The 23,146-nt window shown below is 38.8% G+C and overlaps 1 protein-coding gene across 1 annotated transcript in view; it reads right to left on the bottom strand.

Annotated features, from left to right (window-relative positions):
• Positions 1-3,915: 3,915 nt before the first annotated feature.
• Positions 3,916-23,146, bottom strand: part of ASPG (asparaginase) — a gene marked incomplete at its 5' end in the record, with an annotated part of 41,069 nt that continues 21,838 nt past the window's right edge. The window contains 7 exons of the mRNA XM_009708880.1: positions 3,916-4,208; positions 5,810-5,868; positions 6,191-6,290; positions 12,436-12,522; positions 18,497-18,660; positions 19,562-19,657; positions 20,752-20,871. Coding sequence (XP_009707182.1) covers positions 5,815-5,868; positions 6,191-6,290; positions 12,436-12,522; positions 18,497-18,660; positions 19,562-19,657; positions 20,752-20,871 — 621 coding nt within the window. The remainder of the gene's footprint in view (positions 4,209-5,809; positions 5,869-6,190; positions 6,291-12,435; positions 12,523-18,496; positions 18,661-19,561; positions 19,658-20,751; positions 20,872-23,146) is intronic.

Genomic DNA, 23,146 nt, shown 5'->3' with positions numbered 1-23,146 from the left:
CGCTGATTCAAGAAGGGGTTTAGTTCCAGATGAGAGATTTCATTATCACTCATTGCTGAACACCAAAATCCTTCTATGAGACAACTGAGACGTGCTATAGTATAGCAATTCTAAGTTAAGATGTGCAGAACTGGAGTTATTTAGCAATTTAAGAAGAGCGAGCAGATACTGAAGCCTTGTTGAACAGCTGATTTAATTCAGCAAGTACTGATCAGATACAGTCAATCTGTCAGTGGGTCAGCCAGCCTTGACAGCTGTTAACAGTTTAGCAAGACAACATGCAATAACAGAGCAAGTACATGTTGATTTTTCAAATCATTAAAAAAGCCCTTCCATCACAAAAGTTTTACAAAAGAATCTCCAAACAGAAACTTAATGTTTTCAGACATCAGTAAAAAAGAAAGTGGTTGTGTTCAGGAAAGGAAAGTTCTAACTCAAATCAGACAGGAACTTGGATATGTTAGTTGTGCAAATCTCTGCTTTCTGCAGTGTTAGAGAAGTGCTGACATAGGCCAAGTAGTCCCTGTCCCTTGGCAGTATTAGCTGGATCATTAAGAAAAAGAAACAAAGTGGAAGCTGGGTGTTGTCTTTCAAGTGAAGAAAGCTGTAGAATTGATGTAATGTTTGACTTTTACAGGAAGCATTCATAGCGTCTCCTCCGTGGAGAGGCAGCAGAGGTTCCAGCACCAGCATTCATTCCCAGAACATCACTGCAACTTAAAAGATTCAATGCTGGAAACAAGTCCAACATCTGTGCAGCAGCTACAAGTCTCACATTATTGATTATGCCTTTACCCTGTTCTATAGTCACTGCTGAAATCGCGTACAACAGGATGGTCACAGACCTGCAGCAGCCTCTCTGACACTCACACACTAGGAGGCTGTCTCAGGAGCTTGTGCACTTTCCTGGCATGGCATTTCACCTCTTGATGGTTTTACAGAGCAAGGAAAGCTACAGCCTGAACACTTGCATTATTAGACTGAGGCTGGAAAAGGGCAGGAGCCACTGCTGTTTTCTAACACAAACTGAAATGTCAACTTCATGTTCCAATAAGCATTAAAAACTGCTACTGAAAAATATCACAAGCTTTTCTGCACAAAAAAAAAAAAAGCAAAACTAACTTTATCCAACTTCTACCATGCTATTCCAAGGTGTATGGTGTATAAAATATCAAGCACAGATCTGCAGATGATCCTTGCAGTATGTGCTAGATCTAGCAGACTATAATTGGACGTAGCTATGAAAGGGTACAAGGACATCATGGGTGACTGGAGTTAAAGCTGCTACAGAAGTTATGAAATGGACCTGCAGCTAGTCCCAGCAACAGAATGAGCATGTTTGCATTAGTAATGGCCCTGTACGACTGCTTAATCTGCAAACCCTTACCAAGCAGAAGATTGCCTGACAAAAAGAAGAGCGTATGTGATCTTTTCAGGAATGATCTGAAGGAGAAAAATAAGGATGTTTAAAAAAACTTAAGCTGTCCCTGGAATGTCTAGTATACCTAATGAAAGACACCCAGCTGCTTACTGTAACTGAAACAAATATGTAGAAACAAATAGGTACAATTTTAATTCCTTACTAATATTAAGATACTGCTTTTGACCAATAACTATGTAAAGCCTAAGGGTTCTTACATACAAATAGATTCATCATAAGACTGGAGTTATCACCGAGAGCATAATTATGATTATTAAATCCACTGCACAGAACAAAGGGTGTAATAGACAAACAAGACAAACACAGGATCTCAAAAGCATTACTGAAGATCGTCCCCGACACCGAATCAAGAGCTGAAGTTTCTGGCCTTGACTGAGTGACTCTTGCCACTTCTTAAATCACAGCACCCTCTACACAGTTTCTCCTAACACTTGTAGACTGTTAACAGTTATTGAATGAAATTTTGACTTATATGAAAGAGATGCAGTTCTTTCTCAGATAAATGTTAAATTTGCATTCATGTATTTGCCTTTAAAACATTTGTTAGATAATGTTAGAACATTAAACCATTGTTAGAAAAATAGTCTATTTGTAAGGCAAATTGCAAATTTTCTAGAAAGTTGCAGGAACACTATGTTATGCAAGGTAACATATTAATAGGATATATATTTCTGTAACGGTTTGTCAGAAAGAAGCTAATACTGCTTTATTCTCACTGTAAACATGACCCAAAGAATTTCATTTTAGCTTTACAAGCTTCTAACTAGAAGTCTCCTTACTGGATCACATTTCTAAATGTTGTCCTTCATGTCTTTACCTGGCTCATATGCAGGAAGAAAATGGTTGTCTGTTTTCTTCCCTCTCCTTCAGTTTTACTGTTGAGACCTATTATTTCAGTAATTCACACCAGAATACCATTCTTTGTTCAAAAGAAATAGAAGGTATGTTTTGTAGTTTAGATGGATATTGTATTGTAGAAATATAAGAACGTTTAGAAAGTTTTCTGTAGATCAGATGAGCCCTTATTGAAAAGTACAAGGAAAGCATTAATGCTTCTGTATATGTTGCAGCCAGTCATTCTGGTACGGATATAAAGAATGGATGCTGCTATGGACAAATTATTGCATCTGAGAATCATTAAGAAAACCCAAAATATTCTAACCCCAATAAGGTCACTTGCAGAGAAGTTTATCAAAGGATTTCCTAGTTCAGTGCATCGACTTTTAGACTACTGACTAGGCAGGAGTTAAGATAGTAGGTCTAAATATCATAGGAAGAAGAGTCTGTGCATGGTTTTTCTCCTGATTGTCAAAATTTTCACAAATGTTACTTTGTTACATACATCACCTTTATGTATTTACAGGTAAGACACCAAAAAGGTGATGAATTTGAAGCCTGAGTTTTGATGTTAGATCTCATTTACTCAATTCCGTATTAATTTTATTCAATCTAAAGCATGTTTATTGCTATGTAACATAGATTATTTAATGATGAGACAGCATAATTGTAATTTTTGTGACTGTAGTGAAGAGGTGTACTTCTTTTCACATTACAAAAAAAAAATCAGGCATTTTTATGTTTTTGTTTTAATGTTTTAACTTGAGTGTATACAGTGTTTCCTTAGACTACATGCACAGTTACCTTGTTTTAGGGCTATCTGATGCACAACATACCTTGGGAATCTTTTAAATACTAGCAGGCTCAGCAAGTAGTCCATGCAGCTTTTCTCCACAATAAGAATAGCTGTGGGAAGTCTGAAGAGTATAAAGAGGAAAAATAAAAAACTATCTACACTTCAAAGATTCCCTTCAGATGAAGCAAACAATAGAAAATCCACATAGATTATTGCAGAAGCTGTAGGTGAAATTAAAAGTTGCCCTCTCCAATACATGCATCTGCCTGAAGTATTTATATGTTTACATATTCTAGGGCAGATACAGCTGTAAAGATACATATTGCTTTTTTTTCTTTAGTCTGAAAGTGTTGGGACTTTAAACTTGTAGTCTGTTAATACTGAGATCACACTTACAGTCCAAAGAATTATGTGTCCAGCATGTAGCAATCTTGATTATATTCCGGTCAGGATGTGGGAAAGATGCTATTAGAAACAAAACAATCAATTCACTTAGTCCCACAAACATGCTTTATGGCATCTGCCTCCTACTCATTTTAAGTGAGGTTTTATAGTGACACATTGGTGAAGATTAGTACACAACTGCAGGCAGATGCCCATGACTGATTCAATTGTTTGCACTGACACTCACAATTGCTGTAATTGCAACTGAAGCGATAGAAGCCATTGCAAAAAAACAAAGTGAAACCAACATCGTTCCTCAGAGATTTTATTAGTTGAAATCCAGAAATGCACAATCCACTGTTTTTTCTTGGTATGAATTCACTACAGCATTTCCATTTGCTATGTCTGCAATACTGTGCTCATTGATTTAACGTAAGAAGATTCAAAAGGCCTTGCACAGAACTTGTACAGTACTTGTACAGCAAAGGTAATACATTCCAGCCTTGCTTGTTTAAAAAAATTTCTTTTCAAAAAAAGTGATTAAAAAATAAAGCAGCAAACCATTTTTAGAAAAAAATCAGTAAGAACTTAATATGATCCTGAATAAAGAATCTGCCTAAGCTGTAGCTTTCCTGTATGCTCCAAGCACAGCTACCATTGTTCCTTTCCTCTTTTCCTCCTATAACCGCTTAACACCATTAATGTTCACAGCTGGTATTTCTGAAGAGGAGTGACCATCTTCTATAGCCTCTGGAGAAAGAGAAAATGGATGTTTAGAACTAAGCAGTATCCAAAACCTTCCCAAGATTACCTTGTAGCCTACCAAGCAAGTTCTCATGCTGTACTGAAGACTTCCTGCAGACTGCCTACATTACTGGTGGTTCGGTCCAAAGGAATTAAGAGATGATCCATGAAGGAAGTGAGTATTTAACACATTTACTCCCCACTTACAAAAGAAAAGTGACTTTTGCAGACCTACTTCCCTGAAAATGGAAATCCCTTTGCAATATAAGTCATATTCTGAAGTTATTTTTAGCATCTTCCTTGTGGACACTAGAAAGCTTCCATTTAGATGTTTGAGACTGTGATTATATCTAATCCTTCTATATCAGCTAAAACCAAAGAAAACGCCCAAACTTTACAGGAAAGCAAAACTGCCTGATTGTGTCCTAAGTTCAATTTAGACCAGTCCACAGTGATTCAAAAATGCTACTGTTCCAGTTGCAGTTCTCCACTTGCACACACATGAATTCACTCACATTGATCAAACAGGACACAGAAGTGGCAAGGTAGCCATGGATGCAGCAAAACCTTTAACTAAATTTTGTGTTAATGTTTATTAAATAAAGGAGATCATCTCCTCCCAATATTTGAATTGGGATTAGACTTGCCAATACATTGGAGAAGATATCTCTAAATCAACAACATATTGCATCAGGAGTTCTGAGAAAGGAGTTCTTTCCTATAGAGAGACTTGTCAGATCTGATGCTTTGAGCATGAGGCTCACACCCACCTCACATGCACACAACTGGGGAAACACACCTTGTACGCCAGCAGCACAAAAGAGATTCATGCTGCGAGTCTGTATCAGAGACAACCAGGCAGCTACATCTAAGGTCTGAGTAAGAGAGAGTCCACATCACTGCCCTGTCCTGCACCCAGAGGGGGAGCAACCCCTCGGCAGAGCTCTCTGCAGAAAGGGAGCCTTCTGCAGTCTATGTATGTAGTACAACTATCTCCTGTCTATTAAGAATCTGCCCCTTGTTTCCCATGGTGGTTTACTGGTGTAAGGTGCTCCATTAAAAGCTAGAGGAAGAGCACAGGTGGAAGTGCCGTAGGTACCATCGTAGCACCTCCTGAGTGGGAGGCTGTGCAGCCGAACGACCGCAATCGCCTCGCAGCTCTCCTGGGGAAGGACATGCTCCTGTGCTGTGGGCATGGCACCCTGAAAACCAGGCCTGGCACAGTGCCCGATAAAAGGCATTTCCTCTCTAATGCAGACAAGACAGAGGAGCAATTTATAGCAACAGGCCAACGGAACAAGACATTGCTGCCCTCAGTGGTTTTACTTTGGTAGCTTTTTACATTCCCAATCAAGTTCAGAACCACACAGTGGAACACACCGTAACAAAAGCACTTCCAGGCTCAGGCAGAAAGAGGAATAAACATTAGCCCCACTCTACAAAGAAGGATTAAAGTACTCAGGGTTGTATCAGAAACTAAGGCAGGGACAGCAGCTGAACCCAGATGCCTTAGGGTGAACTAGGGGTTAAATACAAAATCCCCCTTCATATATATGTATGCTGATCTGTACATTTCAGAAATCTTGCACTTGAAAATGCAATCTTACCTTCTTTACCACTTTTGTCTAAGGAAGTCAAGAACCTCCTTATGCCCTGTAGCCTCTGCCTGTAAGTAGAAACATGAATAAATCCTGCCATCCTGTGCACCAGGACATGCAAATACTTACTTGTGGGAAGTAAGAATATGTTACCACAAAATAATTAAAATCCAATTTAAATTTTAATTCTTCTGACATGGATGAGAAAATTCTGGCTCCAACAATTTATTACTTCAGAACAGCACCAGATTTGAGTTTTTAACAAACTCAAATCCAGTTTATAGTCTCCAAAGCAGCGTTTACTTTTCCCAAACTAATATTATCCGACAGCGTGCGTTATTACTCACACAGCTAGCACGCCATAGGAAATACAGCCATATGCACACTTACTACTTGTAGGGGATTCCTGCCATCATAACCAGTTTGTTTCAGGTCTGCACCAGCTAGATACCAGGCATATATCCCATCCACATCGCCTTTAGCTGTAAGGCTGGAAAAAGATTAATTAATATTGGTTCTAAATATTTCAGTCCATTTCAGTGTGGTCCTGGGTCCTGTCAATTAGCTCAGCAGGCAAATGCTGAACCAGAACAGGCTCAACATGGCTGTCAGGCTAGAGAGGTAAGTAAAGGAACACTATTAACAGCTTTGAATAGCTGAGCAAGCAACACCACTTGATGAATCAGTTCCTTAAATTAATAGGGCTGTGCTGTAAGTACTTACAACAGGCTAGTTTCACATTGTGGGTGTGACTATGACCAAAGGGGAAAAAAAAGTCATGCAGTTTCATATTTCACAACACAATATTTATCTCATGAAATGAGTTGGGGGAAGGGTTAAATCAAGATGCAGCTGAGTAAGTGACAGCACAAGCAGATCTACTAGCAATCTGTATGCCTTATTTAAAACCACTGAGAACCTCCCCCTTCACAAGCTTGTATAACTGTTTGCTATCAGAAGTTATGACAACACATTTACGTGATATCATTTGGGCACAGTTACATTTTTTGAGTTTTAAGATAATTTGTAAGATTTAAATGGACAGCAAGCAAAAAAATCCGCTTTTTAAAGGTGACCTCCATCTGCCATGTATAACAAGCAATAGAAAGGATCAAAGTGAATCATATACAAACAAGTGAGTTAAAGTTTTCAGAGGAATGTACACCAGATCGTTCCTTTGCACATCTACTGGTAGTCCCATCCATAATACTTAAGGTTCATTTTCTATTTTAGTAAAAGAAGAGTTCACAGCCTGTACATATGCAACAGCAGGGCCATCTATAGCAAGCCTATAGACAGGGTGAACTGACAGCAAGGCTGGGAGGACTACCTTCAGTTTTCTCAAGATACCAACAACTGTCAGGCTTCAAACCTGAGCTTGCCATGTGCTCACAGATTGTTTCAGCAGAACCACACCGATAACCATCAAGTGAGGCTGAATCTCATTAAGAGAGGGGGAACCCTCCCCAAACTTACTAAGTTCAGAGTTTGCTGCCTTAAACAGTGCTCGCTACGGGGGAAAGGCATACTGCTGGCAGCAGGGACGGAGGATGGTGATGGGCTCCTGGGTATGACAACCCAGCCAGGCAGACCTGGTGGAGAGTGAAGGCTGGAAGATGCAAGGAACAGACAGTCAGTAAGCTTATGGAAGAAACCGTGAAAGCAGGGCTGCAACATTCACTTCTCTGCTAGGCTGAAATAACTTCTGTTGTTGATTAAATCTCTTAAGTACCTGAAAAAAATGTTTTCAGGGGAGTGGAAACCTCTAATTGCAGCAGTCTGAGGAGAAAGTCAGAGAGGAGCTTTTGCTTGCAGCAGTCCAAGAGGCTGGGCACGAAAGGGGAAAGCAAACGGTCTCTGTGTGTTCTTCCATGCAACCCCACCAACCCTGAGGCAGGGCAGGAGATCTACAGCTGGGGCCTTTGGGGGACAGGGAAGTGGCAGCGGGTTGCTATGAGGTTTAACAGTGTTTCAGTCTGACATCATGAAGAAAAGGATCAATAAGTCATTAATGAAAACTGCCATCACAAAAAAAAGGCCTCTCAGAAGCAATAAGGAAACAGAGGAAGGCAAAGGAGATCTAACAGGAAGCTCAGTGGGAAGTCCTTAAGGGAACTGCAGGAAAAAGCAGGCATTAATAAAGTGTAAGCATTAGGAAAGCAGAGAAGAAATTGCTTAGCAGCCACTTCTGGAACACAAGAATTATCTTTATTTGCAAAGACAAGTCTCTTGCCATTGACACTGGAAGGTCCCAGAATTAAGGAATGAACAAAAAGCCTATGTAGCAAGTAAGAGTTACAAACATCTCCAACACTGGACAGGAAAGCATTGTAATTGCCAGACAGAATCCCATCGTTCAGCCACATGCAAAGCAGAAACGTCTTCGGGCAAAGACCAGCACATTTAGAAATATTACCAACCTACATGCCCAGGGCAATTCAGCTAGCAACACTGTAAGCAACAAACAAGGACTACTGCACTTACTGCAAAATTAACTACCTAATAGTGCCTGTTCGGAAAGAGCAATTTAACCCACACTGCCAAAGGTCAAAACTGTGAAGTGATCTCCTTCCGTGACAATAGAGCAATCTAAATACACAGAAATTATCTTCAATTTTGCAGTAGCCATTTACTGATCAAGTGAGGAAATTTATTCTGTGGGGGACTGTGACCCAGGTAACAAAAACTGATGTAGCTGGTGCGAAAATTTAGATACCACTCTAAATAGAAAATAGCTACTATTATCAAACTGATTATAATCAAGAACACCAGAAAACATTTTCTCCAATTCCAGATCTCCATAGTCAAGCCATACACATCCGTATTTCCTTTACGCACTGTAAGTATACTTCATACAGTCAAATACATACATAGGACTTCTCAACATACACTATAGGGACCTTTGCTCTGTATTTTTCTCAAAGATATTTATGCTAGCAATTCCAACTACAAATGCATCCTCTAAGCAGCAAGTCAATCATTTTTATATCCTGAAACGGAATAAAAATAACTTCAATATACACTTATCAGGATGTTTTAAGCCTGCTTTGTTGACAAAGAACTACTTAACACATTCTACTAAACTCTGGCTGATGCCTTTTATAGCAGATAATGCCAGGTATGAAGGCTATCAATACTCTTCCATTTAGAATATTATGTACACATTTCACAGTTTCAGCTCTGTTCCTCAAGTACTGGAATTTCGTCTTTCCCAGGGACAAAAAGCTCTGCTTTTTCAGCATTTCTCCTTTTTCAGTGTCTATATAAAGTGATCAGGACTGACTTACTTTTTTTTAGATGTATCATCACCCTGACAGAAGAGAAAAATCGTTTTCTTCCTTTTATTTTTTAATCAAAATCCTCAAAAAGTTAGTTAGAACGCCAGTACGAGGCATGGTTTGTTCTATCTTGAACACATTTGGGAGTACTGCTCTTAGCTAGTATCTCCACATCTCTCTCTGCTGAGAGACAGACTTCTTTGAGAGACAGCAAGCATTAGAAGCTTGGTCTTAATTCCTGCAGAGGCATATTTATCCTTCCTCCTCCAGCCTTACCCCCCAAGTTTATGTTAAATTGAAGCACCACCTTATTCTAAAAGTTGGTGATTTTGAAAGGCTGCATCCTTGTATATTATATCATATCATTTTATGAAATCTAAGAATATGAAAGAGAAAGATGGTTTGGCTTTATGCCCCTATTTAATTTTGTGAAGTACAGACTTGAGCAGAGTATCTCAATTCTATACAGGCTTTTTGCATTTGAAAAACAAACACAAAGCAACTGTTTACCAACTCCAGAACTTGACAAGCCTTCAGACTAAGTCTGAGTGTCCTAATTTATCTCATCATGGTTTGGTTTTGCAGAGAGACGACAATACTACTGCAATATGAGAAGAGATTCTGACATTTTTAACAGATTACTAACATCTAGATTTCTTTCTCATTTCAAAACAAAGCCATGAACCAGATACCAAACTCAAAGTGATTCTAAAAATCAGACTAACACCTCTCACTTAAAAAAAGAAACCAGCAAATGAAACCATGAAAGATTTAATAACTAGAACATCTTGGCTGCACCTATGTGCATCTCCACTTCCTACACAAGAGTTCCTGCTGATACTGTTCAAATCTCAATTCTGCTTGGTACTCCTCTCCCTCTCAAACATCACCAGTGCCAAAGGAGAACATTTATTTTTATTTTGTCTCCAAAATCTTCCAACTGAGCTATTCTATTCTAAAATCGTGCATCTAAACAGAAGGAAGCTGAGGAAACAGAACACACACACAAAAAAATAATCACTGTTCAGAGTCTTCTATGAAAGCCAGTTTGTTTGAGGATAGAGAAGCAGCAAGGCGGGAAACGTGATTATAGCTTCTAATTCAGAGAGAACTGTATGGGGGAAAAAAGTTAAGTTAGCTAAATGCAGGAACCTAGAGCTTATCAGAAAGCAAGCAGCTTTGTCCTTCTAAACTCCAAGAAGTTGACATTGCCTTGGTGACAAATTCAGACTGGTACAAATTGCAGCTTAAGGCAAATTACAAGATAGAAGAGATGTAGGAAAATAGCTTAAATTAGACAGAGGGGAAGATGTTATGAACAGCTAGTTCTATAAGCGGCTTGACCATGTGAACATGTTGACTGCCAGGAAGGTGCCAGCGCTTCAAAGAGAAGGCTTAAAAAGAGGAGGTAAGAGGTAGGACAGAGAAGTGAGCCTGAGCATGCTGGAAAATTGAGTGTATCAGTAAGGTCATCTGAGGATACTCCAGAAGAAGTATCTGAGACATTTTGTCGGAAGGACAAACACCAGTACCTCAGATTTGATAACTTCTAGGCATCTGAAGAGCACTCTGTGGAAAAAATCCACTTTGGTGCAAAAGACTATGCCAGGCCCTCTAAAACAGCAAGAGGAAAGAAACCCTTTGAGTTCTGCAGGAGTGGTGTAGGGAAGAGTCACCATTCACAGACTTCAGTGCTGCCTCAAAGCCTGACCGCTGCCTCAGGCTGGCTGTGCTCCTGGTACAGGCCATGCAGTGATGTCTGCCAGTGGCCATCCCTCTGCCCACAGCTGCTAGTCCAGCTGCTGGCTGGGAGAGTGCCACAGCCCTGGCTCCTGACTCGTACCGAGCTGGGAGAGCCTCTTCCCCTCTCGCCCTGAGTATGCCTTGCTGTGCCGAGTCCTCATTTGGCCCCTGCACACATGTGCACTCCCGTCCTCTGTTTGGAAGAACTGCATTGTTTTTATACTAAATGTATTACTATCAATGCAAGTTCAAAATATCTTAAATGTTTATTATCAAAATATCAGTTTTGAACAACAGGAGATTGTGCAATACAGATGCAGGCTGTACGATATTCCTTAAAATGCTGTAACAAACTGCATCAGAACCATGTTTTGTTTAAAGGACCCTTGTTCTTTGCTTTTTTTTTTTTTTTTGGCTTATTACTCCGAGGTCAGCTAGCCAAACTGGTTCTGCATGTGGCACCAGGGCTAAGGGGCCAATTTATTTGCAGAGGAATGTCATTCCCTAAGCCACTCCTCTCACCTTCTTGGCAGATGGAAAGAAACTACACAAACCAAGGGTTTAGTTCTGTCCTATCACTTGCAGTGCCCTGGGAAGCACACATTTTAACTTCATCGTAAAAGTCTTATTACCCAGTCTCCTCAGAGCATGTTATGACAACGGAAACACTCCAGCTAGTATTTCTGGATTCCAGAACTACTCAGAGTCCATTCTCTGTACAGAACACACATAAGCTTTACTTTGCCCTTGTTTTGTAGACAATCTACAGCACTGGCTGGTCCCTACAGGTCTCATCGTTTCCTGTAGCAGAACTTGGCAAAGGGCAGTACTCAGGGGGTTTTGTTTGCTTTTGAGAAGATAAGAAGAAGAAATGAAGTAAAAAGTGTAAGTAGTTTTAGGAAATACATGAAACCTTCTCACAGATTTCAGAGTAATTTGTAATTCAGGACCAGTACTGGAAAAATAAGATCAAGCATCTATTTCTTTACATAATATATATCCATATCATTAAGTCACCTTATATATTAAAAACAACTGTATGGAAATCTAGCTTTATTAAAGGATTATATCCTCTTAAAATTAAATATAGAGATGGTGAACAGTTGTTCAAAAGTTTTGGGTTTAAACCTATTTGTCTATTTGATTTAGTTATTTTTAAGAATGATGTTATATGCTACTTAGAGTAGAAGCCATTCCCATAGAAGTGAAAAGTAGATTTTAAGAAAATAAAAATAACGTACTATGTGTGGCTTTATTCTCAAATAGAGATTCTATTAAATCACTCCTTGTACAGCTTACTCCTCACCCTTCTTCAGTGAAAGTGCTTGGGAAAAATGGGGCATATTTGCTTCTAATTCACTTATCCCCACAATACTCCCTACTTTGGAGATCTCTTAAGTTAGTGGTGCTCTGACATATAGTTGAATCTTAATTTCATCACTTCGCTTTTTTCCTCATTATTAGTCTAGTACAGAAATAGCCACATGATGTGCCAGCGACCCACCTGTTTCTTGGAAGTCATCTACACACTGTTCTCCATTCTGAGAGCCTCTTCTGAAAAACCATCCCCTTCCATCCCAATTTTAGGGCCACCTCAACTTATATCACATTTACCTGCAGAGTATCGTTCCACTGTTCTCCAAGTCATGGCTTGAAAGGTGTGCTCCCGTTTCTCGTAACAAATTAATCACTTGTATATGCCTTTATGAAAGGAATAGAAAAAACAAAGAAAGTGTCTTGACCAGTAGGTTCCTCCCCCCACCCCCCATCCAGAATTACTCATATACCCAGTCAGTGAAAGTTCTTATATGATATTGGCTGTGATCACAGAACCAATGAATCTTCTCCAAGATGACAGACATAGTAAACAAAGCTGCCCTCCCTATCAAAAAATAATTCACATGCTAAGCTCATGGAAGTGTTAATTTCAGCTCTGAAAATGAAAGGGATGCATCCCCTTCTCTTCAAACAATTTTTATTGTCTTTACCTTAGCACTAGCTTAATTTGACGCTTGAAATATTAGCTATTGAAATACACACAAACAGTGAGGACATTTATTACATAGCATCATTCCTGTATTTTACAGGATGCAATATATATATATATCAGTCTTAAATAAAATGTATGTCTTGCAGATTAGCAATGAATCTTTAGGTTAATGTATGGGCTAAATAGGGTTTTAGGGCTTCAAAATTATAATAAGTATTCCTATGAACCTCCCACAAAAGTATATTTTCTAACCCCCTCCTCCCAATACCTTTATTATTTATTTCCACCTGGAGTCTTTCAAAGGTCTTCCTTGTCCTTTCCTTTGAGATAAGGGGACAAATAGGTATTTAAGCACTACCAGTTAACTCCTACACTCTAAAAGTACTGTCGTGGTTAGAAAATAACATGATAGATGAAAAGTGTGAAAAACATATTTTGCACAAATAACCTAGCAGGAGGTTTAGAACTAGGTTTGAAAAGGAGGTGACAGTGTGCTCCTCTGCTAAACATATTCGGTGTATGTAAGTTTGTTTCATATAAGATCTTAATTTATAAACTAAACAAAGAATTGTACAGATGCTATAGGAATCATTTTGCTTTTCCAAATGTAGTTATTTAACCTACCAGGCAGATTTATTTAAATCATACTTTGTTTCAATTGACAGCCAAAACAAAAAATAAATTATTTGTTTCATGGCAAAGCATTACTGAAACAGCACATGCCACAAGTTTGTTCAGTTATTGAAAATATCTTCTCAGGTGGCTGCCTTACACCATGCCAAGTCATTCACAAGCATCTTCTTGAGCCAGCAAATAATGGCACAGCTTCCTATTTTTCAGTCTGTTGTGAAAAATTAATTCTACATATATAAAATTTTTAGCTCAGTCTTAAGCAGAACAGTAATTAGCTGAAAAGAAATTTGACCTAAAGTAGATGAAAGTAGAACATGTTTGTTCACTCAAGCTCTCATTGGGTACAGAACTGAACATGGGGAGTGTCTGCTTACTCTCCAATGACTGCCCCGGAGTATTCCTCATTTCACATCTTATACTCAAAATCACAGCATGAAACTAGTGCTTTTTAAAATAAAAGCTTTGCTATGGGACAGCAGTGAAAGATAAAAGGCAGCAAAACATATAATGTTGTGTGGTATCTTCCCTCAATGTGCTCCCCTTATGAAGTCCGTATCTCTGGATTCCCACAAGGAGACAGGCTTTTCTTTTCCCCTATTGTAACTATTTACTCCTCACTGGTCACGAGATTCCCTCCAGAAAGCACTTCATGTCCCACCTATGCCACACAGTCATTACTACCCTGAGTGGGACTCTAAGTCTTTGATATAAACATTTACCCCATGCATTTAATATAGCAAATTCAAATGAAGGAAAAAAGTGGTCTGAAGTAAAATAAATCTTTAAGCATTGACACTAGCAGCGTTTACAATAAATGCTTACAATGAAACATTTCTAAATAGAAGTACAATGTCCCTATGACTGGGAATAATTCAGAATTATGTTTCTTGGTATGGTGGGAAGTGTTGTATACCACTGCTTGTTAAGGGAAGGGTAAGGGAGAGGAAGAATAGGGACAAATAGTAACACACAACTTGAAAGTATTAAATTTAGAACTGTGACTATGAAGAGCAGACCCGTCCAAGAAAGCAAATGGACCACCTCTCACATTCCCATCACTCAACAGGAAAACTATGTGGGAGGTAAGTCAGACTACAGCTTGTTCCTACTTGCACTCAAATGGTATCTACATTCTGCAGAAATGGAAGCCCTATCCAGAGTACCACTTCTGCTGTCTTGTACCTACCACAAGAGCATTATTCATATTTCAAGAGGCTGGCTGTGAATTTTCTGACACTGTTACATAGGCACATAAGACATATTTGTCTTTAGAAGTTGTTTCTTTAAGTGGTGCTCTCCTGGGGCTTTACAAAAGCCTCACAAGGGTCATAGTTCAGCTGATCTGAAGTTCAGCTGATGCCATGAGCCATGAACTTCTTGGGAACAGTTCAAATGCAATTCTTATTCCAACGTGATAGCGCAAAACCAAGAGCAGAGCAACTGCTGGACAATGAAAGTTCAAGGTGTAGAGGGAAGGCCAGCATTACAATGTTAGCCTGGGGTACACAGCTGCTTGTCCAGTCCAGCCCCATCTGATAAGCAAAACCATGAGGAGCTATTGTCACCTGCAAACTGATCCTGACTCTCCCTTTCTTAGTGCGCTCTGTTACCAAACCATGTCTCTTGGTCAGACGTAGTCTATAAAAACAATACTATTTTGCATATATTACTTAAGTTAGCCTTTTGATACTACCACTGTCATTCATCAGCTCTCTGAAGGAAAAAAACAAATGGACAAAAAGTGTTTCTAGTGTCTCCTCCCTGCTAGATTCCATTATTGATAACACTGGAGATGAAAAGCCTAATGTATACTAATATTTTAATGAATTAATAGCAAAATAAATGATTCAGCATGATCTTCATTCACTGCTATGAGCAAAGTTTGAGTTCCAGATAAAGACATCGGAACTTTTACCAGTTCGCGAGGGCTCTGGATTCACAGCAATCAAGGTGCTGTACGGTACGTATCATCTTAGGCCTTGACTTGGCAGACACTTATTAGAAGTGAATCAACTTCAAAAGGGATGAATCACACATGTGAAATTAACACACATGTAAGAGTTTGCAGGACTGGGGCCTTAGGGTGCACACCTTCCACCAACTCTCTTTAAAGAAATGCAGGTGTAATGTATATCCAAACTTGACTGGCTTCATTCTTTTTAATGCTTGCTCCCCTAGCAACTGGAATAGTTATGGCAGGATCAGCTTAGTTTCACTTGTTCAGTTTTCTGCATATGGCATCGGTGGGAATTTTACGCTCAAGTACTGTAAAGACAGGCTTCAGTGCACTTCTGGAGTCAGTGTTGGTTAGATTTTTCACTCTGCTTTAGATTTCCTGAAGTAATGTAAATGTAACCTTGCAAAATATCAAGTATTTAAATTCATATTTACGTGGGAGGTAGTTTTACTGCCTCTAATCTGGTGTTCTCACAGCACTGTATGAGCAACTCCCCATTTTCAGCCTTTTACCACTGCTCTACAAGTAAATGGAAGTGCTTTTACTGCATAAAATATACAGAACAATTTTTATTCAATATATTTTCCTGCTTAGAGAGTTTCTGTTATTAAAAAAATATTATTCTATTGTTTTGAAAATGAATTATCCCTTGAGGGTACTCTAAGAAATTAAAGGAATGCTACTAATTTTGATATGTCAAGCAACTGGCCTAAATTAACAGTGGTCTGTTTAGCTTCATGCATAAAGTGAATGAGACTACACGCAAATTGCAGAGTTACAAATGAAAAAGCGGAAATGCAGTAGTTTATTTCTTATTTAGAAAGAGACTCCACATTTTACCATCTAAAGGAAAAAAAAAGTCACTTAAAGTCAAAAAAATTTAAGAGACTAGCATTGATATAGATCAAGTTCCTGGTGTACCAGCTGACAGTGCTATGTGAAGATGCTTTTAGGAAGAGACATAACTCCTGATCATCTTTACAAATTATTAAATGGAAAAGAGAAATCAGTTATCATCATATAGGTTTGCATGCTAGGTTAAGAGGCAAGCCACTGACAAATGTGACATAAAAAAACTGGAAGAAAGCTATTTTTAAGATGAGTGGATACTGTACTGCAGTTAAATACCAATTAAACAAATATTAATTCTCAGAAACTGGGATTAAGCTGATGCAACATTCAGCAAAATTGAGAAAGTTACAATATTAAACAGTTTAAAGCATTGAATGCTCATTAAGATCAGTTTTCTCCCTTGTCCCTCTGCCACTTTGTACAGGGCATCAGGATAATCTATTCACTTTCAGCACGCAACTGTTTAATAAATAGAATTTAAATGTTTCTGTAGCAGAAATCTTTTTAGTGGGTATCTAATTACGCACATATACAGCTGTCTGATCTTTACCATTCTCCTTTATGTGCTTATCAGTGTGAAATGCAGTGTGACTACACAGCAGATCATAAATAGAATTAATCTCATAAATGTGTAAGTCAACTCTTCCTTTCATTCCAACAGTAGAAACAAAAAGAGAAACTGAAAATGGTTTTGGTGCAGTTTCCTTTTGCAATTCCCTATATCAAAATGGGTGTGCAGTTTTAAAGAGCTTAAGAGTCATAGTGGAGTCTAATATAGGAGTGGCAATGCTAAGGAATCCAAACAACAAGCTCATGTGAAATTCCTCAGGCGGTTGATGGGTGCGGTAAAAAAAGTAGGTGCCTGATTTGCAGGAACATCTAATGGCATCTAATGCTTTAGCATTTTCTCACCTTGGACCAGAGCCACCTTTTTCAACTGCAAGGTTATTTGTTTGATTTGCTGTTGAGCTTGTTTTTGCTTTTGAGACTTTAAGGGTTTGCCACCAAAGGGCTTATATATTCATGAGATAAAGCAACAACTACAAAGCCATAGGGACCATGCAGTAGGTAAGGCAATAGCACAGTGTGGCCACACAGGACTTCAAGTCTCAAGTTAATAGAGCCTGTTGAGTTTTCTACATCTGGTCTTTGAGACAGAAAAAGCCTTCAAGTTATTCCTGCAGCCAATGCAAAACCAGGACTGTCAGACCTCCCAGGGAGCTAACTCCAGCCTGACAGACCAGGTGAACTTGTCAGCATTAGAAAGCTGTAGGAATATTTGAGGACAGACATCCATGAAGACCATGCAAAGTCTACCACTCCAAGCTCCTTTACAGAAAAAAGCTCCTCTCCTGCCATCATACAGACTGAATATGAGATAAGGAGCTGAAAGTGGATCAAAGAAACAAGAAGAGATTAGGTCATGCAGCTTCTAACATGTTAGAAGACCAATGGCTCTATGAATCCCCAGGCTGTATAAACTAGGTGTTTTAAAATTAAATTTTGATAACTGATAACTTTTATATTCTATGCTGTGGCCATTCCTTAGGACTATACAACATGGAAGAGACCAGTAACAGTAAATTGCATGTACTGTTCAAGAACTGCTAACATCTAGAACAACAGGAAGAGGAAATCCACAAAGCAGTCAGAGCCATGCAACCATCCCTTGTAATTATGAGTGGGCAGAAGGGAAAAAGTAATCAAAAAAAACAGTCACCCAGCAACAGACTCAGGAGAGCACTAGTGGCAGGCAAAGATTAAAATATGTCAACCTACCGCTGTATTTTGTGCCAATTGAAACAGTCTGGTCTTGATGAGAAAGGGGAGAGCAGAAATAAAACAGGCAGCCCTTGGTCTTGCATTCTCACTTCTGACAGTCAGAAGGAGTGACCAGTTTGGCTCTGTTTTATAAGGAAGCTTCATAACAAAGAGTGGAGTCCTGAAATTATGGACCAAGTCTTGGCAGGAAGGCAGCAGTAAGTTACCTTATGCTAAAATTCTGCATGTGTACCAAGTTGTTTGCTTTCATTTCATATTATTTTTAAAAAAAAAAAATCTTTTAATTTAGGCTAGTCACATCATCATTTGACATGAAGCTGTGTTTTGTTATTTTAACTGCGGTGATTTACACATGACTGCTGAGACAAAACAAGACCGAAACACAGGGATGGACTTTAAAATCCAAAATGATAGAAGGTTTATAAACTTTACATAGAGTGGTGTATAAATTATTTTGTTACCTGAACTTGATTGCATTCATCAGTGGTGTAGATCCATATCTGTCTCTAGCATAAACAGTTGCACCAGATGTCAACAAATACTCAACTAATGGTAAATGTCCTTCAGAGGCTGCAATATGAAGTGGAGTTCGGCCATCATAGTCTTCACAGCTCAAGTTCCCACCCTACAAAAGGACAGATCCTTTGCATACTAAAAAGATACTGGTTGCACATTAAGTTGCTGGTACAACAGTAGATGCATACATTACATTTTAATTCTGCCACCAAAATGTTAAGCTTGTCAAACTTAAAGTTTATCTTGTAGTGTTGTTTTAGTACCAATAAAGATATTTATTCCATCTTCTGTGTGTTCCCCCCTCTACATCTATTCTAATTACAGCCCCTTCAGATACGCTCTTTATTGCGGTATGCCATACAGCAACTTTGTGGCTATAGTCTGCTAATTTTACTTGTCTTAGTTTATTTTTATTTTCAAGATATATTTATCCTTTCAAGGCCCATTACCAAAGTCTCAAGAGTAGGGTAAATCAAGGCAAAGAGAAAAAAAAGAAAAAAGGGGCAGAGGTGTAGAAGATGATACAGGGAAATGCCTGGGTTTTTTTTCAGATATAATCCAAACTAGAGCTATGAGGAGCGCCAAAAATCTTGAATTAGCACTGCACTATGTTTTGCTTAAATATAATTTTCAAGTTTTTTTCTTTTTAATCATGACAGATTTACATCCAAAAGCTGGATACTATGAATATGCATAAAGTTAGTTAAGCAAAAGAAAGCAGCACAAACCATTTTAAAGTGTTCCAAAGTTAGCAGATAAGAACTTGCATTTTAATTTACCTGTATTTTCACAGTTCAAAAGAAAATGTAAACAACTGAGAACCAGATAGGGGAAAGAACATACCAGTTTTGAAAGGCAAAGACTGAGGAGCCTAGAAACCAACTGTATTAGTCAAAGCACTTTGATTCTAAGACTTAGGTAGTTGCTTCCCCATGAGCATAGCTTCCTCCTGTCATTTACAGCTCTATTTAAAAATTCATGTTTTGTACAAACTGTTAATGTTACATTACCATTTCTGCTATGGCTCTTAGTGCGTCTATGTCACCCAGTTTAGCTGCAGCACAAGCCAAAGGTGGAATTAATGCATCTCTTACAGCTTCTAACTCCTGAGAAACAAATAAAATTAAACATTTAATATCAGCCCCGCCTCTAATGTGATTGATGTCCAAGTCATAAAAACACTGCCCTTGCTTTCATGTAAAGTTTCCAAATTAGTCATTTGGCTATTTTAAAATGGTAGCATTTAGTTCTTGGAAGGAGAGAAGTCTTATGTTTATTTTACATTTTGTCAGTCTCGCATCCATAAGATTTATATTCCTCTCTGGCACCAGCAACACTACAATTACCTGATATCTATATATACTGTTTAAGGTGCATGCACTAATTACCAGCTCTCTACTGCCATAGTTATGCATCAGTACAGCAAGAGAAACAGCACTGGTAGGAGTTGGAAGAGACCATATAGTCCAGCCTCCTCAAGACTGGATCAACTTTCTTCATGTGATCCCTCAGATATTTGTGTAACCTGTAGTTCCAAACCTTCACTGACAAGCTCCATAGCCCTCCTAAATATCCTCCCATTTCTCATGCTTACTAAAGAAGAACCATACATTCAGTATTCATTAGCTGCTAAAAATCCCATCTTCCCTGAAACCAAGCCAAGAGAAAAGCAAATACTTCTGTCTTACAACCAATACTATATTTTCTGATTTTCCAATTGGGAGGGACTAATACGAAACACCACAAATTACACTTGTGTAGTGCTTCCTTAGTATCAGCCTTCTATGACTGCATGTATAGTTAGGTTGTTCTACCCATTATTATTTGGATTGCTCCAAACCATTAATACATTTGACCACAGAAATACAAAGCACTTTTTCATATCATTGATACCCTGAATTACAGGGCTTGTTATTGCAATCTGCCAGCCAAGAAAATAAACTCTAGATGGAGCTTCAAAGAGGGGAAAAAGTTGATATGTTTTTAATTAAAAACATTTTAATGTTATGCTTGTCATTGTGTCCTTTCTCCCTAACCCAACTGGTTAGCTGGGACACTCAGTACTAAAAAGAAAAAACAAACAAAAAAAAACTCCAATGTCCCATTTTTCTTTCAGCTTTGCTCTTCATCTTTAAGCTAGGTTCATTTAACTGAGTTTGCAGCTTTACATGAGTTCAATTTTAAATATTTAAGTATATACCTTCTTGCTGCTGATACTCAGAGATTTGGCAATCACTTGAATAAACTTGCTATCTCTCAGAGATATCTTGGCTCCTGTGGGTACAACAGTCATTTCTCCTCTTAGATTCTCACTCAGCATCTAAAAAGCAAGCAATCAAATCCTTTGTTAACAGAGGAAAAATATGGTAGCAGTCTACTAAAGAAAAATTTAGGATCAAGTTAGAAAATTGTTTGGAGGAATTATGGTAACTAATTGAATACAGACAAAAGATTAAAGAAATAGTTACTGTCCCATGAAGACTGCAAGTTTGAAAAGACAAGGGGCGGGGGGGGGAAGACAGGCAAATAAAACTTTCTTCCAAAGCAAAGAAACCAAAATAAGCACATAACAAAGCATCCCAATTTTTAGAGTATGCAGACAAAAGTTCCCTAGTGGGGTAAGCTGCAGCGTACTTAAAACACAAAGATAGTGAGTAATTAGCAGAGTGAGGCTGAAGACCAGAATATTCTGAAATGCTGCCTTTTGCCAGCATTCCCAAACCTCAGTACTCCTGAGGGACAAAGCCCAATGCTGCCTGTGGATGGTGATATATTTCAGTGGATTTTCAAACAGCTCCATTAGCCCTGATTTTGTTAAAATTTGGCCATAGAGCCAGCTTTGAATGCAGAGGGTCTGCAGTAGTACTAGTCATTCACTATTAAAGCAGGCTTGTAACAGTTTGCAGGATATGTGCATTCAATATAACCAGGAAAAAAAAAAAAAAAACAACAAAAAACCACAACAAAAAAGGTCAGCCAATTCATGTGTAGAAAGTGCTTGAACACGGCAATAAAGAAAAGAAAATACTCCAAAAGACAGGTTCTGGGAAATCTGGAGAAGAGAGAGAATCCATTCATTAAGAAAAAGCAACTGTTTTCCTAATTCTGACAATTTTACATACTGGCAGTCTTTCACGAAAGGTTGCTGATGCAGCTATAAAGCATGTAGTTATTTCAATTAGAATTTTAAAAAGCAGGATTGTGAAAGTTCGCAAGAAACAGATGTGATGTTGGCAGGAGGAATGCCCCAGGTTTACTTATGTCTAGGCATGCCCTTTATTAAAAGAAAAACTCCAAGTGCTGACAACACTGTAGCTGTCTGCTGGAAGAGTCCCATATACATGTAACTCGGAGGATACCAACTGCTTTGGTGCACTTTTAGAGTCTGACAGGTTGAGATCATTGCTTTGTACAGGTAACCTTAGCAATTGGCACCTGTGCTACATGCACTCAGTGCAAAGCTCTACGTGCCTTACTCAGTCCTACTGACTCCGCAGCCCTTTGCATGTGTCTGGGGGCACATTCCTTGCTTCTTCGTGTTGAAAGAGAATCCTAAAATAACCACGCCAGCTTCAGGAGAGCTTCTGTCTCTTGGGAGACTATTGTTTGGTGATATGTTTAGCTGAAGATATTGCCACAGACAACATATTTCCAGGCTTTCTTCTTCTCCTGGTCTCTACCACTCATTCCTGCCCAGGCAATGCAGCATGCTGCTCCCTTAGTTGTGCCAACACAATTGTTTGTGGGTCTGTACAATGAGTCAAATGAGGAAACCAATCCTGCTTAACTCAAAGAAATTGCAAAAGTTATTTTGTTTTTCAAACCATACAAAGGCAGTCCCAGCACCACCACACAAAAACTGTGTAGCACATTCCAAAAGGGCAGCACATAAAGATGCAGGAGCACCTTGTGCCAGTGGTACCTAAAATGTCCTATCACCAAGTCCTCACATAAGTCAGCTATCTCACCGCAAACTAGATCTTAAATTAAGTTTTAACTTACACATCTAGGTAGGAAGCCAGCTGGGAAAGCTTCTCCTGTCCCAGGTCAAATAATCCTTTGTGCAAGAAGATTATAGTCTGCATTAAAAAACAGGCTACTATATGTATGATCCAGGGTCAGCGAGTATAGTAAAGGGGCATCAGTGAAGAACCTGGGTTTCTAAAGTGTATATACACAAACACATGCAATACCACTACTCTTCACACAGCATTACATTGCCCATCAAGCATGTTCTTGCAGAATATGCTCTTGCCATCCTCACCGAAGAAACACACAGCTCCTCCTCCTCTCATTTTTCAGAGTCGGGGCTTTAGCAAACAACCAAAAGCTTGGAGTCTGAAACTGTTTCTAAGCACAGTAAGTGGTACTTCCAGCCACCCCACTTACGATCATAGGTATCTGAATACATTTGTTTCAAGAGCTGCTACTGGTTGGAAAATACTGAGCATGAAATAATGATCAGTTTTAATAAAAAAAAACACCATCATGAGATACACATGTGCATGCAGTGCTTAAGTCTAGAGAGTGAGTCATGATGATATCATCTCCTAAAGTGTCAGGATTATGATTTCACTGCGTACAAGCATAGAAAA

This window comes from Cariama cristata, unplaced genomic scaffold (assembly GCF_000690535.1).
Source record: "Cariama cristata isolate BGI_N322 unplaced genomic scaffold, ASM69053v1 scaffold6431, whole genome shotgun sequence".
NCBI classification, from domain to species: Eukaryota; Metazoa; Chordata; class Aves; order Cariamiformes; family Cariamidae; genus Cariama; species Cariama cristata.
Note: the sequence above shows the minus strand (reverse complement) of the source record. Positions and strands in the feature narration are given on the sequence as shown.